The sequence below is a fragment of the Eleginops maclovinus genome, chromosome 2 (genome assembly GCF_036324505.1).
Source record: "Eleginops maclovinus isolate JMC-PN-2008 ecotype Puerto Natales chromosome 2, JC_Emac_rtc_rv5, whole genome shotgun sequence".
Lineage (NCBI taxonomy): Eukaryota > Metazoa > Chordata > Actinopteri > Perciformes > Eleginopidae > Eleginops > Eleginops maclovinus.
Window position 1 is genome coordinate 28,680,856 of NC_086350.1, and position 18,844 is coordinate 28,699,699.

The window sequence follows — 18,844 nt, forward strand, 5'->3', positions numbered from 1 at the left end:
AAGATTCTAAAGACACATCTGGAGGATTCCAAATATCAAACTATTGAAGTATATAATCCTAAAAGCCTTCAAATACATTTACTGGTTAGTTCTGTTCATTTAAAGTTTTCTTTTAATAGTAAGTTTACTGGCACCCCAGTTAAAATTTCATAGATGTTAATTATATATGAAACAATTATTTAAGTATTTATTTAATAGGCAGTACAATAGAAGAAATTGCCATTATGGCACAAATTAAACATATTTATGGACATTTAGAGGTCAGGCGGTCTTCAGGCAAATCAACAGTTGAACACTATGTTTAGGAAACTCCTAAATTGCCTCCTTATGTCTAATACTTAGAAAGAATATTTTCAATTTATATTATTTAAATACTTGACCTTACCAAATCATCATACAAATGTATACATATATTGAATTAAGTGAGAGGAAGGGCATTATACAACATTTTAAAAAGGAAAACTATAGAACACTTTCACAAAAATAGAATTAGTTTTTACTCGAGGTCAGAATTAAGTCAGCACGCATTTATTGGTGCAAATATTCGGTCAGTGAACGCAGCACCGCAGCTCATTGGCTGTTCTACTTGTTGACGTCATTGGGTCCCCCCTCATCTTGTCAGTCTAGTGTAGCGCGTGCGCTCTTCTTTATGGAAACGTACCACAGCATTGAGCAATACCTACGCACAATACCAGCCGCGAGGACAGCCTGCTTCTCTGTCATGTACGTACAGCTCTTACTTCTGTTGTCTCATAGAAAACGAAATGAAATGTGGCTCTTATTGTTTTACGACTCTTCACGGTATTCCTGCGGCTCATAGCTAGTGATGGCGAGATGAAGCCTGATGAAGGTTTGAAGCTTTCCAGCCAATTGGTTCGCAAAAGGTTTCATCTCATGAGGCTTCATTTGCACACAAACCCTCCTGTTGGTCAAAGCTTGTAAAACAGGCATATATGACGTCTCCACAGTGTGATCGCTATGGTTCCCAATAAGGGAAGCTTTAACAATAACACTTAAAATTGAACATGAAATCATATTTTCATGTAATCAATTCGTATCAATATAGTATATATTCCTGTTGAATGGTTGGGATTAAAAAGCCTAAGGTATTTTTATTCCTAAATAATATTCGTAAACGTTTTTATAGCCTCAGAAAAGGCAAACAACATCAAAGTATACATTTATTAACTACATTATGACATTAAACGTATGCTTTTATAAACAAAATAAATATGTATCATCCGGTCGTTGATCCTGCGATCCTGCAGTTGATAGTCAGCTGCTTTCCAGCTGAGCCAGAGCCTACTTGTTGAAATTCTCTGAAAAAACATTTCTATTTCTCACTCATCGTATCCCGCCGTAGAGGGCTTCAATGGGGATGTGTCATTTGGTGCAAAAACTATATTCAAAACCAGGAAAGATAAGCAGGTTAGGAAATCAAACTAAGTTATGTGTATTGTCTATCTAGTTCGCTGCACTAAGCTTCAGCTCCGTCACTGCACACACCTCCCCAGCCCGACACAATACATCAATAAGTGAAACAAAAATCCTCAGAGAGGTTTAAGTGAGGGTCCTCCTAATCCCATCGGCGCACTGCAGCCGGGTACAGGAGGGGGAATATGAGTGTTATAAAACTGTAAAGTGTCAGTGGTTCAACCGATCTGAAGCACTAACTGCAGCAGTCACGTGGTATTGACGGGCAGCGAGGCTTCGTTTGTCATCGATGACGTCACTGGACTTAAACGATACAAGCCTCGATACACGCTCCACAAAAATCTTCCTGCATTACTCGACACACGCTCCGAAGCCTCGACGCAGTACGTAACATCACTACTCATAGCTCTCTTTACTAGCACACCACGGGTACACAGCGGAATGGTTGTTGTCCTCCTCTCGTTTTGTTCGGCCTTTAATTGTTTGATTCGAGTTGTTTTGATGTGTTTCTAGCTTCACGTGCAGGTACACCTCCATGACTGACGTGTGTGTCTCTGTTAGCATGTCCGGGTCTCTGTTACAGGAAGCTGCTGTGTTCACCACTGCTTCATGAGACGTCCGGCAGCACTCACTGTCAGCAGAGGTTTACAGTAACGAAGTACATTTACTCAAGTAGCATAATCAATGTATTCCTACTCTACTACAATTCAGAGGTAATGGTGTATTTTAACTGTACTACATTTATTTAGTACCTTTAGTTACTTTACAGATTTGGATTAAGGATGTGAAATATAATAAACTTCTGTTTATTGACTGGAGTAACTATTTGAATGCAGAAGATGAACTTCTTCTACCTCTGACTGTCAGCATCTGCGTTTTAGAATAAGCTGAGGTGAGCACCACAGGAGTAACTGTTCCTTAAACAAAGTTTTTAACTCTTGTATATTACAGACATCTATATCGCGTGTCCTCCATGGAGACAGCCGGATCAAAACCTGTTCAGTAAAGGGGAACCTTGCTTATTGAGCAAATGTATATACCAACTAATGTATGACACAAAGCGTTTTGTAAAGTGTTTTAAGACACTTTTATTCTTCAAGGCAAATAGTATTTTATAAAAAACTGCAACTTTAGTAACATGTGAGTTATCCAAGCTTCCTTTAACAGAACTGACCCTGCACTTGAGGGGGTTGAAGGTATAGGTCAAATAATTATATTTGAAAAAATAAATGCTGCTTTCTACTACTGCTGCGCATAGTACAAACAATCCACTTGTTTTATAACTGTTCCTTTGATAAGCAGTGCGTTATAAAATTAGCTTTTAATTTGATTCAAGTATGGCCTGACAGTCCTTTCATATAGTAAGAAAAAACACAATAAGATGGCAGATTACACATAGCCCTGTAAAACAGAATAAAAGGAGTACATAAAACTATAGATAGTGAACACTGTGCACACAGATAGATCTGTACTAATTATGTAGTTAAACATGTAGCCGTAAGCCATTTCACACACCCATACTACACTTTAATATCTGAATTGGCACAATTTAGAAGGATCTTATTTGCTTGCCCAGAGATCTCAAGAGGAAACACAGATATTACACATGGAATAAATAAAACAAATATATTAAAAAATGATTGGGGCTCCAGTTATTTTGGTCGATAGATATAGATTGTGGCATAAGGAGGAGAACTTCCTCTCAGGTTTTAAAAGCACTCATCACTTGTTTTGCCCTGTCTTTGCACTGTTGCTTTAGACACGTTGGTGTGCATATTGCCTCCCCTAAGGTCTTGAAAGATGAAACAGTTGTTTAAAAAGGGCCCCTATTCTGCTCATTTTCAGGTTCATATTTGTTTTTAATGTCTCTGCTGCTCTTTATGTTTCTCATCCTGCCTGTGCTACAGCACCGCCTTCACCCTCTGTCTGAAACCAGAGCCCAGTCTGCTCTGATTGGTTAGCCGGTCGGCTCTGTTGTGATTGGTCAGCTGCAGCACTGTCAGTATTTCAAAGCCAAACCAGTTTTAGTTTAACACTTTCAATTACTATTTGATGGTAAATGTAGTGAATAAGGTGCACCAAATGCTTTCCTGTTTACTGAGATGACTATGTTTTTCTGCGGCCAGAGATAAAGTGTGTCCTCTGAAGACAGATGTGGTGTTGTATTGTTGGGAGTTGTTGGCTGCTCTCTCAGATTACATCTGTAAGTGCAGTCCCTTAGCAGATATTCTACACCTAACCTATCTGCCAACAGCCACTTCTGCTTGTCACATCTTACAGCATGTGATGTGAGGTGTTGCAGTTCAGCTGCTGTGAATCCTGGTGTTGGGAAATGCTGTTTTTCCCAACACCCCATTTTTTATCCTAATCAGTCATACAAAGTTATACCCAAGAACAGTAGGTACTAAGTGTTGCTGAAATAATCTGTTAAATGTGACAGCTGCCCCTGGTAATGCCTGCAATCAGGTGACACACAACTATTTTTTGTGAGATAGCCCAACTTGGTTTAGGTCCAATAGAAGAGGCTGGAGCCAACATCCCTTCACAGCTGCTGTAACGTGTGATGGCCCTCAGCGTGAGGACTGCTATCCCACCATCCATTCTGAGGCTGACACTCGTTGGTTTACAGCAGTCTTTGAAAAAGACTTTGTGCAAAACACAGGCCATGGACATACTGGCTTCAGCTATGATTCAGTCAGTTATATCATACTTTGTTATATTGCAAAAGTCAATTATTGAGCACTTGTAACATGACAGCAGAGCATGTGAAGTCACATGGTTAGAGAAATTGTAAACAAACCTCGGAGATTAATCAAACTTAAAGAGAGCCAACAACACCCAATTATTCCCCGACAGCACACACTACAGAATGAATCCTGTTCCAGCTTTGACTGTTAATGTTTCTTGCCTTGTAATTTGTATTTCTATGTACCCTTGTTCAGCTCTTCCAGCTATTTATCCAAAGTATCAAAAGAAGCAAAACAAAGAATGTACTCACTGCATTTCTTTTGGTCACTGAGACATCCCAGTAGACACACTAATGAGGAAACTGAACAACATACTCTCAGATTACTCTGAGAAAGTTCCCTGACTCCAAAGGATTGTGGGTCAGGGAAGTCCCAAAATGGGGTATTACTTTCTACCTCCATCAGGCTGAGCTTTGTTCAGGAGAGAGAGCTCTTTAGGTAAAGGACTAGCGGCCTGAGAAGAGGACTTTCAAAGCAGCTTGCCCTCATGCTGAATGGATGTTTTATTATCCAGTATCTCACAGTAAAGCTGATTTATAGCTATGCGTTTGCTGCATGTTGCTCCTGAGGCAGGAGACAGAGATGGATGAACTATAAAACACCACAAGGGCTACCAGCATTTTGCTCAACCGTTGTTTTTTCCAGACGAGTGTGCTGAATAATATTTCCTGGGGGTGGGAGCAGCTCAGGTGCACGTTGGATAACAGCTGTGTGAATCATGCCAAGTGCAACAAACACTGAAGATAAGCGGAGGGGGCATTACAGGTCTTATGATGCTGTTATGCTGCACAGGTGATGGCAAACAGAAAGCCTCTCCCCCAAATCATTATAGAGAGACTACTGCAGCATTATTAGTTTCTCCAGTTTCACTATTTATAGGTAGGTCTTTGAGTTAAATTATTATTTTTTATTTTATTCTATAAACTACTGACAACATCTCTGTGTTGGAATTCATCAGACACTGGAATGGCTGCCATACATGTGGAGATAAAGATTTAAGTCATGTTCATGTGGTCCATGTCCATGTTTTTAACTGAGTGAAAAAGGTTGGTGACGCTGCTAATTTCCTGTTTGTTTGTCCCAAGGATGCAGTGGGTTGAAGAGGTCTCGATGTTGGCGACCTCACAGTGAAAGTCTGCAAAATTGAAATCCAGTAAGGACAGGTGACTCTTCCAACTAGCACCCACAAAGGTGACCACCCTAATGTCCCTGCAGAACACTCCAAGGCTCATACTAAAAAAACAGTTGCAGAACTAAAGGAGAGGGCTGATTTTCAACATGGAGGGTGTCGCAGTGGACAACTTAATAGACTTTGCCCCGGCCTCGGAGGCCACAGCTGTTCGCATTAAAGGAGGCCCTCACCAAGGCCATACAGACATTTTCTCCCCGGAGCAGTCACCTTCCATGGAAGTCCATCAGCAACGTTTACTCCAAGAGCTGATATCGCCAACCAAGGGCAGCCCTGAAGAGGGCCACCATGACAGCGATGCTACAGAGTCGGCAGACAGCGATAACGACATGGAGGTGCCCTCTCACTTGTGGGGGCCAAGGCGGTCGTCTTCTTCGTCCGCTCACAGCGGAAAACACGCTGACACTGACAGGGTGGAGAGGAGGCACTTCATGAAGGCTTATGTGGGGAAGGTGTTTCATGGAAGGTAAGGAAGACATCTTTTCTTTTATGAGAGTTTTGTGGACTAAAATAATGACTTCATCATCCCAAAACAACATGATTAAGATCATTTGCAAATTGGGAAATGTTTTCATGACAGCAGCCTCAAAAACAAGGCATTGCCCATAATTACAAATTAAAAGGAGTATAAAATAAACAATTATGAAATAGAAACATCTGAAAATAGAAAAGCTGTGTGTGGTTTGAAAACAAGGTATGCCACTATTGAGTTGCAGTACAAATAAACATATTTTTATAATATACTAATATCGTTAGTTAAACAGAATTCACTCATCAATCTATTCTAATCTTAAAAAAACACTTAAAATGAGCTCAGTGATGCATTCATAAACTTAATGTGGATTTTTGTTTTACTGGTATCACAGGGAGGACTTTGACCAGGAAGAGCAGGCTCGTTTTGGAGAGCTGTGCAGTGGAGAGAATGGCAAAGGCAGGGAGTGTTTTGCCAAATACGTCAGCGCACAGGTGAATATGGGGAAATGATTCAATGGTAACTAGTCTTACATCATATGTGAGCTTTACATGGTAAATGTTTAATAAACTTCATTGATACAGCTCTTTTCTGGTCTTCACCATGTATGTTGAGTTGTTGGAGGAGCATGGGATATAAGATTTTCATTGCCAACATGTACGTTGTATATGCTGTGCATATGACCAATAAAATCGTGAAACCCTGAAACCTTTACAACACAAGTCAGCATTCACCTATTCTCACATTCACACAGAGGAAAAAAATTAATGCAATATTCCAAATGCATTAGACAAGGAATTACAGCTTCTTGTTGGACCCAAAAATAACATTTAAGTGAAAAATGTTCTTTATGCTGCAGGAGTGTCTAACTCTGTCTTACTGTGTCCACAGCGCTGTCACTCCAAGTGTGTGAGTGAAGCCACCTTTTACAGACTGGTGCAGTCTTTTGCAGTCGTACTGTTTGAGTGAGTCTACATGTGGTTGACTTTATTGACCCTGTTTTACCATGAAGGATAAGGCCGGTAATATTAATATAGTTCTTGGTTGTTTGCTTTCCTCTTGAAAAGACAGAAATTCTCTCAATACCAACATAACTTAAACGGGTAGAAATGGTGAATTTGTTGGGGACTATTTACAGTGGAGGATTAATACACATTGAGTGCTCTAATGACTATATATGACAGAAGCACAGTGTCAAAATAAATACACAGGCATCCCTGATTTAGGATCAACTCAACATGATCACAGTGATTATTTCATATAATTTAAAATATCTCAGTTACTCTATTGAATAAGTTCCATTAAATAACATACATTCTAGCACGAGGTTTTGACTACAGGATCTCTAAAGACTTTGTGTTTACAGATGTTACCAGATGGATGACTACAGCCCGGCCAAAAACCTCATGACTATGTGCTTCACGTACTACTACAGTGGTAATGACTTACTGTTTTTATCTTCAGATAACTTCCTCTATACATTTGAAACTAACTATCATTGTTTTCAGATCATTAGTCATTATAATAACAAACATGATATTTGTTTTTCATCATAAGACAAAGTTCCCGGTCTGCAGGGGTCAGTACCTACCAAAAGTTGTCCAAGGAAGGAAAACCGGTGAACCGGCGACAGGGTCAAGGGAGTGGCCAAGGCTTATTTTTGCACGTGGGGAGGGGTTGCAACGGAAGAGTTTCTGTAGCTCAAATTGCTGAAACAGTTAATGCTGGTTCTGTTAGAAAGGTGTGAGAACACGCAGAGCATCACAGTTTGTTGCGTATGGGGCTGTGTAGCCACAGACCGGTCAAGGTGACCATCCTGACCCCTTCATGGAGACGGGATTCCCTGATGGCAGTGGCCTCTTTCAGCAGGTTGAGGAACACAACAACGAGTTCAGGGAGTTGACTTGGAGGGGCCTATAAATTCCCCAGATCTCAATCAAGCAGATCAAGCATCTGTGGGATGTGCTGGATAAACAGGTTTGATCCATGGAGGCCCCATCTTCATACTTACAGGTCTTAAAGAATCTGCTGCTAACGTACTGGAGTCAAACACCATAGCACACCTTCAGAGGTCTAGTGGAGCCCAGGCCTCCACAGGGCAGGGCTGTTTTGGCTGCAAAAGGGGGAGGTACTTGATATTAGGCAGGTGGTCATAATGTGATGGCTGATCGGTGTATGCTATATGCTTTGTGGGGTAGCATGACAGAAGTGTTTGTGCAAGCAGGACGTTTTGAGTGAGCAATGTAACCCCATCCATCTGCAGGCAGGTCTGCTATAATCATGTTTTAAGCATGAAGTAATGCTGCCAATCAGCTGCACTTCAGCTCATTATTAGCTGCCTATGAACACCAAAAGATCCATCCCAAGACAAATTATTGTTTTTATGTCCACCTCATCGAGTGGAAGCTGGATAAGCTGAAACTCAGGGATTTTAGACTTAGCCGACCCGTTACTTCAAAAAGCTATAGAACACACAGGGATGGGAAACAGGGCCTCTTTAAAAAGTATTTAAATGTTGATGTTTAAACACATTTTCCTCTTGGGCTTTTAAACATTGATTCAAAATACAGATAGATGTCTCTGTCTAACCTCTCTTGTTTTGATTCAGGGAAGTCCCAGCCGTCTCCCTCTGAGCTGTTGGAACGTGGTAGTCCTCCAGCTGCTGTGGACTCGTATATCAACAAGGCCAACTCCTGGCTTTCTGTGAAGAAGGATGCCGCTGAGCGCCTCCTCAAAAACACATCCAAGAATGATGTCAAAGGCTTCTTTGGAGGCCTAGAGAACAAGCTGAGAAGCTCAATGACTCCTAAGACTGAGTAAGCAAATGCATCCCCTCTTTTAAATGACTCTGTCAGACTGTGAAATAGAATTAATTTCTTCTTCTTTTTCGCAAACACATTCTCCTTTCTAGGGATGGGGAAAGCCCTGTCGGGACAAAGCCCAAATCACCAGGTATTGTGTGCCAAAAATACATGTGTTGCATTAGCTGTATACCAGTGCAAAAAAAGCTTTTAAGTTCTGCTGCTCCACTTCATCAGTGGAAATGTATTGAGATGTACCAGTACCTGTCATATGTTCTCTTCCGTACCAGTGTCTGAGGCTCCGGAGGAGAAGATAGGAGAGAAGGTGTACCTGTACAGCCACCTGAAGCAGCAACCTGTCTGGTAAGCTGAGCAAACTCACATAGAACACATACAGGAGCTCTAAGCTTCACCATGTCCTGTCTTTCTTATTTCATTTTTTCATATACACTTTCATTTGTATACAAGATATACGTACAAAAAGTCAGTCATTGAAAATATATACTATAGTGCTAGTTAATGCTTGAACTGTACAGTGGGAACCAATGCTCCAACGCCCAATTAAAATCAGGGAGTGTCAAAGAGTGAATTACATTTTCCTCAAGTTCATGTGTCACTTTCAACCAGGAAGAAATTCTTTGTATCAAAGCTCAACATGTCATCTCATCTCTAGAATTTGTGTACTGATTGGCTCTGGGAATTTGGCCCAGCTTTGCTATGCTGAAATGAATTTAACACAAAAAGTAAGGAAATGTTTGTTTGGTAGATTACTTCTTTGTTGTAACATAGCTTCTTGGCAATACATCTTAAACCGTTGGAAAGCCTGTTTTCTTACCTTTCAGATGGTGCCACATTTGTGAGGAACATGCGTTTGTGGGAGGAGCAGCAGAGCTGGGTATGTGGGTTGCGCCCATGAAAAATGTGACAAATCTCCTCTGCCAAACTGCAGCCAATCTCCGGTCTCGTACGGCCGCCAGGAGGCCTGCCTTCACTGCCCTTCACTGTCAGGCCCACTTGCAGTGGAACCTCAACATTACGTTCAGCGGTGAGTCCAGATTCCTACAACACTTGGATCGTAGGGTGACAGTGTACAGAAGACTCAGAGAAAGCTCTGCTGATTGCTGCAGAGATAGAGTAGGAGTGGAGAGGAGGGAATGGCCTGTAGTCCTGAACTCAACCCCATTGAACACTTGTGGGATCAGCTGGGCGTACTGTCCGTGCCAGAGCGACCAACACAACCACGCTGGCTGACTTGGGACAAATGCTGGTTGAAGAATGGGATGCCATCCCACCACAGTGTGTGACCAGGCTGGAGACCAGCATGAGGAGGAGAGGCCAGGCAGTGTATGGTTCTTCCACACGCTACTCAGGCTGCTTGTTAAGTTAATACATTGTTAATAAATAAATTGTTGCCAATATGTCTTGTTTCCTCAGACTTTAATCACCCAATCCACTAAACATCACCAAAAGAGTCAACAGCAAAAAAAAAGCAGTTTGGCATAGGAGATTTGTCACATTTTTTCATGGGCGCAGCCCACTTACTCAGCTCTGCTGCTCCTCCCACAAATGCATGTTCCTCACAAATGTGGCACCATCTCAAAGGTAAGAAAACAGGCTTTCCAACAGTATAAGATGTTTTGCCAACAAGCTTTGTTACAATAAAGAAATATGTTTCATGTATTTGGATCTAATAGTCCAGTTTAATCTGTTAACATACACTGCCCTGCCAAAAAAGGTCACAAGTCTGTGCAGTGCTATGATCTGGGGTTGCTGCAGTTGGTCTGGTCTAGGTTCAGCAATGTGCCCAAAGAATGAGGTCAGCTGACTACCTGAATATACTGAATGACCAGGTTATCCCATTGTGAGCATTCGGGCTCACACCTGGGTTCCCAATGAAACCCCTAGAATGGGAGGATGAAACCCTCTTTATTTGTCACATACATGCACACAGCAGAGCACACACAGTGAAATTGGTCCTCTGTATTTAACCCATCCTAGTACTATGAGCAGTGGGCAGCTATTGTGCAGCGCCCGGGGAGCCTAGGAGGTGGACTGGGACCTCTCCAATTAGCAGTCCACCTTTTCATATTTTCAAGTCTGTTCTGGGATTGGAACCGGCAACCCTACGATTCCCAGTCCAAGCCCCTACTGACTGAGCCACTGCTGGACAAAAATGATGATGGAAGGACCACTGGTACTTAGGAACAAAATATATGTATTTCCGAACAACCCGTTAACAACATTCTTGCTGGCTAGTCGCTCTCGTCCGGAGTGGGAGGTAGAGACAGTCCTCCCTCAGGACCCAGTCTACTTCAAAAGAACCCAGCACCAGGTGACGACCATGACTTTAATCAGTGCCTGATTACCTGATCCCGATCAGCTGTCTGGCCTCCGGCTGAGCCCTTCCTACCACTCCAGCAGCCGGCGCCCTAACCACACCCCGCTGCCACACCCATCAATGGATTTTTTCTTCACTGATGGCAAGGGCATGTTCTAAGATGACAATGCCAGGATCCATCGGGCTCAAATTGTGAAACGATGCCACATTGAATGCGTGCCGTAATCAAAGCTAAAGGTGGTCCAACGAATATTAGAGTGTTTGACCTTTTTTTTAGCTAGGCAGTGTAAGATAACATGGCAGACTTACCCAGATTGATTATTTTATGACTTGACTTGAAATATGAATTGTCCTGGTGAAACTGTTTGGACAGGATCCCTCTCACACGTCCTCCCTCTCTGCCAGGCATACACTTAGATTTTGGAATGCTGCATTTTTTGATGCCGTCGATTGTGAAAGGAAGAAAAGATCCCCCACCACGAGGTGAGTCTGCAAAGGAAAGTAGACCAATAATTACATCTATCTTATTATAAACATGTGCCCACGTTGTGCAGATATTGCATTATCTTTTTAAACCAGTGGGTTGTTGTTCTTTGTTAGTACCAGAGTGACAAATCTGTTCAATGAAATGTCCACTGGTTGGCCAGGTTGATTGAGGTAGTGCTTCAGCGAAGAGCTGCATAGAGACCATGTGACAGTGCTGTTCATGTCCTGATGCCACACCCACTCCTCTCTTGCTCTCCTCCTCTCCTCTATTCCCCCCTCTATCCTCCTGTACTCTTCCTGTCTACTAGCTCTCATTTTCCTCCCTCTATGTGCATGTTGACTTTAACCCTTTGTCTTCTTGTGCTTTGCTGCCCGGCAGGGGAACGCAGGAAGAAGAGAAAGATGAGAGGTCTGTCCTTCTATTGCTTTGCCCAAAAGATTTAGTAAATCAAAGCAAAGGTTAATCCCGGCAGAGAGGAGAAGAAGGGCAGAAGCTTTGCAATTATATCAGAAACCTTCTAGAACTGCATCTGGTTCCATCATGGCGGTCTAGTGTAGCGGTTGTTTTGAAATAATAATTAAATCTGTAGAGGACAGAGAGCTAGATAAAAATAAATACTAGAATGACTAGTAAAACTAATATTTTGTGGCCTGGGAAAGATATGGTCTTAGCTCTTCACTTTTTGTTCAGTCTTAACATGGAGAACTATTCAGGGCCAACTGTCCACTGGGATTAGTTAACCACGTTAACATTTTTTAATGAAACATGAATATCACGACACAGCTAACGGGTTCCCATTAGCATACTCATTACAGGAGACACTGATAAGCTTGTACTCTGAAATCCTGAGCTAACAGCCCTGGGCAAAATACAAATACATAGCTTGTTGTCCTTTTAGCCTGAAGTGGGCCAACAGAATAATTACAGACGTTTACAATGCTTTAACTATGTTCAGTACATTTTAAAGCAATTGCACATTGTTTAAATGGTTTATTAATGTCTATGTGGATGTGTAGAGGGAGGCTTTCACAGTGTGGTTTAGAGAAATGTTGCAATGTGGCTCAACAAATGCGGTGGTCTGATGAAACCTGTGCAGATCTCAAAATATTCAAAATAATCTACTTTTGAAATATGTTTAGGGGAAAGAATTGCATTTAACACGTCTATGTGCATCACAACATCACATGTTACTTTGTTAGATGTTTTTATCCAAAGCGACCTACATACACTGTGAGGACAATCCCCACAGGAGCTGTTTGGGGTGAAGTGTCTCGCCCAGACACAATGACATGCTGACTGCAGAGGGGATCTGAAGATCAGCGCACTAGCCCACTGTGCCACAGCCTCCCTAAAATAAAAATGCATCACACATGCAAACTGTAATGTGTAGGCAAAAGGAATTACAATAAATAAATATCAAAGTAAAATAAATATAAATATAAAAGTGATACCACATTTAAATACAAAATTAAAATAAAAAAGATATTCAGCAATAAAATGTTGGATATTTAATATTATTTAAAGGCAGAATGATAACAACAGCATTGTACACATTGTAGTTTATTAATGCATTAAAAAATGAAAAGTTAGAGCATTTTCTTTGATTGTAGCCTATTTTGTTAGTAAGCTAAGAGCTCTAGCGGCTCTCCATGATGTTTCTCTTTATCTTTGGTGTCGTGTCGGTCTGTGCTGATGTTGACTCACCTGCTCCTTCATGCTGTAGAGAGATGGTCTGGATGGATTAATATCCAGTGCAGTGTGAAGTTGTTCTGCCTCTCCACACTTCCCTGCATGTGATCCTGTCCATCTCAATGCATCTGCATGCTCTCTTTGCTGTCTCTTATTTTACTACCTTGAGGATTGTCGGAGGTAGATTAATTGAACATAGCAGATGATAACGTTTTGAGATGTGTTGTCATTTGTGTTTATTTTGGCCTTTTCACCGAGGATCCATAGAGTAAATGTCTCTGCTGTACTGTAGAGACTTCATTGTTGATGTTAAAGCTGCGTAATACATTTTCACCTGGGGGCAGCATAGAACAAAGTCAAATTACAACATTGGAGTATTATCACCTTTTTAATTGACTTTGATAAACGCCTTAACAAACAGTTGCCTTTTCACACAACCAACAAAGTCCAATGCTCACTCCATGCTCTGCTTTGGTCTTCGCTCCCAAAATGTCAGCCTCTTTAGCTGATGGGTTCTGCACTGATAGTCCCGGGCAATTTATTTCGAAATAAATATTTAAAAACATGCAGATTGAATCAAATAAAGTTGGATGAAGCTGTAAAGTGTGTTCAGTATGTTTTATTGTTTGGGAGAATACATTTTCACCGGTCTTACTGGTTACTCATCTGTCGTTGTTTTTTAACAATTATTTGTGAATTAACTCTTTGTTTCCATTCTTTTGCTGGTGGATGGTTATGTCTTCTTGTTTTATTAGTTTTTTTTCAAATTTGATTTATGTTTAATGGAACCACTGTTTTTGCATCCCATCATAAAGTGAAGTGTTTCTGAAGAAAAGCTGAATATTCAGTGACTGACAGCGGCTGTGTCTGTGCTGCAGGGAGAAGTGGTGTCACATGACCCAGGAGGAGAGGGAGGATCGCTCCAAGATGGATGAGAACATCGCCTTCGGCCAGCTGGGGTGAGGGGCTGCCACATCGGGAGAGAATAGAGGGGGAGGGGGGGCTATTGCATCTACATACAACAATATTATATTTTCCCTACACAGAATAGGGCTAGACCAGATTGTGGACTCATTAATTGATCACTATTGTGCATGTTTTTAGCAAATGAATTATACTCACAAAGTACAAGTGTATTCAAAGAGAGGAGTAGAGAGCGTCTGTGAGCATGATTGTACAAAAGTTGGAAAAGAGCAAAGGGAATATGAATGGACTAAAAGGCAATCTAAATGGAAGAAATCCAGAGCGCCTAACATCTGGCATGTGTGTGCGGGTGGGCTGTAAGGGAAGTGCATGAACAGAGGGCAAGCATTTTTGTATTGGATACATGATATCCATACCTTACTTTTTGTGTCATTCATATTGACACACACTGCGTTTCTAATGGCACTGAAGATGTCGTATTTTTCTTGAAATGATGAACACAGAATGTAGCGTATGTTTGAAATAACTTCCATTCTTACTGAGATGAGTTTGGTGCTTTGTATATTTTCAGGACCTTCACTCATAACATGCTGGCGTTTGGGCTCAGTAAGAAGCTTTGCAATGACTTCCTGAAGAAGCAGGCGGTCATTGGGAGCCTCAATGAAGGTAAAGCATCGAAGGGATAAACACTCTTTCACACTTACTTTGAGTTTTTAGAAGTAAATCCTGTAATGGAGTCAGATAGTAATCCATAAACACAAGCATACACTCACTCACATTTTGCAAGCTGCAAGTCTCCACCAGGGAGCGCTGTTGTATTTTTTAAAACGTCCACAGTCTGTGGCTCTGCGCTACAAATGGCATTGGACTTCTAGGTGGAGATGGGGTCTTACTCCTGCTATGCAAAATATTAAATATATTGTGTGTGTGTGTGTGTGTGTGTGTGTGTGTGTGTGTGTGTGTGTGTGTGTGTGTGTGTGTGTGTGTGTGTGTGTGTGTGTGTGTGTGTGTGTGTGTGTGTGTGTGTGTGTGTGTGTGTGTGTGTGTGTGTGTGTGTGTGTGTGTGTGTGTGTGTGTGTGTGTGTGTGTGTGTGTGTGTGTGTGTGTGTGTGTGTGTGTGTGAACCCTTTGCAGAACAGTACAAGTTGCTGAGTGACCACATAGAGGGATTGAACTCCGAGTAAGTTTGAAGATTACAGGCTGCGGCTCAGAGGTCTCCACAGAACAGATTCACTGCGTGAGGAGTTTATCCAGGAGTTGATGCATCTGTGTGCAACACTGCTGTGTGCAAAATCATTCTAACTATACTGAGGTGTTCCAGCAGAACCCTGCTCCGCTGCATCATGGATCAGCAATAATACAACATCATCAGCGAGAGAAAACTTGAATACAATCTTCCTAATGTGACGTACTTGCAAAAGAAATAGGAGCATTAAGGGAAACCGTCTGGTATAAAACCTAAACGGCCTCAGCATGATGTGTTAGCTATATATCATTGATGCTTTTGCTTCCTGGGTACACACTCATGACTTGTTAGCTCTAACAGCATCTGGTGAGCCAGCCCTGAGTATCGTCCTGCCTTAGTACATGTGACGTAACAGACAGCGCCAACCAGACCTGGGTATAATAGTAAAGTCATTTCAGTGAATTACTGAATACTCATGTGCTTTCTGCAACACTGTAGAATCGTATATGGCAAAACAAACAATTTAAAAAATGATTTACCATAAAACCATTATACTGTTACCATATGACCTTATTGCTGGCAGCTCAAATATCCCTGTAAGCCTTCCCTTCATTGGTTTAGTTCAACATCTTGAGAAGCACACTCAGTAAGGACAGACTTAGCTTAGCATAAATCCTGGAAACAGTGGCTAGACTGGTTGCGTCAGAAAGGAGCGTTTGCCCACTGCACCCTTCTTGGTAATAATGCTAAGTTAAGACAGTGTTATTACAAGCAGAAGTCTTCCTTCTGACCAAATACATCTAATACCACTCTCTTTTTACTTTGACACACAGGTACATTCTAGTGGAAATTATTTAATGTTTTCTTTAATTATTAGCTTCATTATACCCTTGAAGCCATTAGAGAACATGTATCTTTCCAAATTGACTTAAATTAAAGTAAATGTCTTTCATTCAGATGCTCTGCTCCAACCGAACACTGACATTTCCTATTTGTATTACTTCATCCTACCACTGCAGGGTTGCTTCGTGTCTTCACTGAATCACTTCTCATTGAGAGGCTCCTGAATTCTAAAGTCTCAAGAATATATCAATGTGTTTTTCAGACATTTCAGTTTGATGATCTGTTTTAATCTATTGTGTCAATAAAGACATTTTGTAAATACTGCACTTATTCTTCGTAAGTTAAACAATTGAGCGTGTATTTCTGTTTGTAAGTTGTATTTTTTAATTGTAAATGTTTGATCAATTGATGTGATTGATCATCGTGTCCATGAGAAACATACCTGTAGTTCTGATCCTGTAGGTCCACTCATCCGAGCCCTTTCTTATCTGCTCTTTCAAAGGTTTGCATGGTGCAATAGTCTCCAATGCTGATGTAATTCAAATGACATGTTTTCACCCATGTGCATATAATCGTACAAATCATGTAGAAAGCCTTGCAGACCCGTTTTCCCCATTATTGACTCTTTGAATTCTCTCAGGTCCCTTGCACGGTGTCTGGTAATATTGAGCTGGATGCTATACTTGTTGGCTCAGCATGAGGCGTTTGAACTACATGTATCTTCTGAATATAATGGGCTGTTATATTGATGCCTTTTCTATTTGTTTATTATTACCAGTTCATGCTCTCTGTCTAGCATATCTGTTAAATGTTAGCGGTAGTTTGTCTTTGTAGCGAGGATAAACAAATGTTTTACTGTATTGACTTTATGTCAATTATCAACAAGGTGAAACGTGTCATTAAACTTACATTAAGTTGTGATAGGATTTCCCTCTTCATGACCCGCTGTTGTGATGACGATGTGGTTTTCATGCAAGCATTTTAGCACTTTTTAGTAAGTGGATGAAATTATAACAAATTACAAATGAGCATTAACTACTGTAGTTTTTATTCTTCATTGTAAAGCTGCACTCGCAGGATATGGGAGGTTGTGCTCAAAGCCTTGTGAATGAAAATGACGAGTACTTTTTGTTTCTATGGTTACCTCCTCTGCTAGCCTGCATTGCTTTATACAGGCTATCATCTGATTGGTTGCTCTTTGAAAGGTCAGTAGCAAACAAGGTCAAAATTGAAATAATCTGAAACATTAGGACAGCACTGGTGATTGCAAGCGTGTACTCCTATGACTGCGGTAGCGTTTCAACCTCGCTTTCTCCAGAGGAACACCTGAAGGCAGCTTTGAACTTGACGTGGGCCTCCGAATATTTTTTATTTGCCCACAGGTGTAGAAACCAACTCTGAACACCAGAGGGGACGGACATCAGTACCACTGATCGGCTCATGCTTATCTTAATTCATTCATTTACTTGTTTTTAAATGAGTATCCTCAGTTTCTGCCTAAAGCTTATCTTTGTAAGCATAGGCGCCGATTCCGTGGGTGCTTCCGGGCCCGAGCACCCACGGAGAAGGCCGAGCACCCACGTGCCGTGCATGTCATGCGATGGACGCATGAGGGGGTGGCACACACTGTTTTGAGCACCCACCGGCAGAAACATAAATCAGCGCCTATGTTTGTAAGAACATTTATTTTTCACACATACTTCATTCATTTTGGATGCAAAACAGCTGACAGTTGAGCGGGTAAATCTGATATATTGATGCTACTACTGTTGCTAAGGATGCTATCCTCCAAAGATGACCGTTACGCCCCAGAATGCCCCTTGGTTTCCATTCCCTAACAATAAGGCAGTAAAATCTCACTGCTGATTACGCTATCGGTTATTTTTTTGATTTTATTAAGGCATATTTAACGGCATTACATTTAATTCATTGAATGAAACTGATTAATTACAAATATATAGAACAAGTTTTTAGTTTATGCATGTAAAGGCATGGAGAGTAAAGATGAACAGAGACTTTATGCTCACATGTCAACACACTTAGGCCTCATTCACACTGCAGGCAAAAGTGGCCCAAATCCGATTTTTTTGCTCATATGTGACTCAGATCTGATTTCTTTATAACAGTGTGAACAGCACAAATCACATGGAATCAGATTTTTTCAAATCAGATTTGGGCTACTTTCATATGTGATGCTGAATCGGATACAGGTCAGACGTTCTGCAATGCAACCTCAGTCTGAGCAGTCATGTCGCAATTCATGCGACTTTTAACTCATTCTAGAGCGACAATCGTCATAAATCTGCGCCAGTGGGGCGGAAGTCACTCGGACGCGGTGATTACAAACATGGCAGACTTCATAAGTATCACGATCCCACCACTCCTGGCTCCGACTCCGCATCCAAACACGTCCGTACAGACGTAGTAGCCATTGCTCCACACAAAGCCATTGTTTACACTTTTGCTATCTTTTTTCTCATCCTTCTTCTCGTCATCATGTGCTCATAACTTCGCTGGGTTCCACTGCACAACAACTTAGAATGAAACTGTAAACGCAGACTTCAGTAGCATCCATGTTTACTTCCATACACAGCGTGCTTTGTGTGACGTCTTTGTTATTGTTCTTCTGCGCATGCGGGTCAGTTCAGGACCGTGAGCAGTTCACTCTGGAGTCTGATATAGGCCAAATTTAAAAAATAATGTGAACAGCCAAACAAAAAAATCAGTTCTGAGC

The 18,844-nt window shown here is 41.3% G+C and overlaps 1 protein-coding gene across 12 annotated transcripts; it reads left to right on the forward strand.

The window, feature by feature from the left end:
* Window positions 1-594: 594 nt before the first annotated feature.
* On the forward strand, window positions 595-16,432 carry kiaa0513 (KIAA0513 ortholog). 12 transcript variants are annotated; one of them, XR_010167369.1, is made up of 13 exons: window positions 595-723; window positions 5,267-5,836; window positions 6,237-6,336; window positions 6,734-6,807; window positions 7,209-7,279; window positions 8,451-8,658; window positions 8,754-8,794; window positions 8,934-9,006; window positions 11,355-11,464; window positions 11,847-11,876; window positions 14,036-14,116; window positions 14,653-14,747; window positions 15,216-16,432. XR_010167369.1 is itself a non-coding variant. In XM_063901111.1 (13 exons), exons 2-13 carry the CDS (start codon window positions 5,460-5,462, stop codon window positions 15,263-15,265), a joined length of 1,278 nt encoding a protein of 425 aa, XP_063757181.1. In that variant the 5' UTR covers window positions 595-723; window positions 5,267-5,459; the 3' UTR covers window positions 15,266-16,432. The 12 variants fall into 12 exon arrangements, 7 of the variants coding, with proteins under 7 accessions (XP_063757181.1, XP_063757216.1, XP_063757225.1 ...); XM_063901111.1 differs by having other exon boundaries at window positions 11,387-11,464; XM_063901119.1 differs by lacking the exon at window positions 595-723 and adding an exon at window positions 1,611-1,817 and having other exon boundaries at window positions 11,387-11,464.
* Window positions 16,433-18,844: the final 2,412 nt, after the last annotated feature.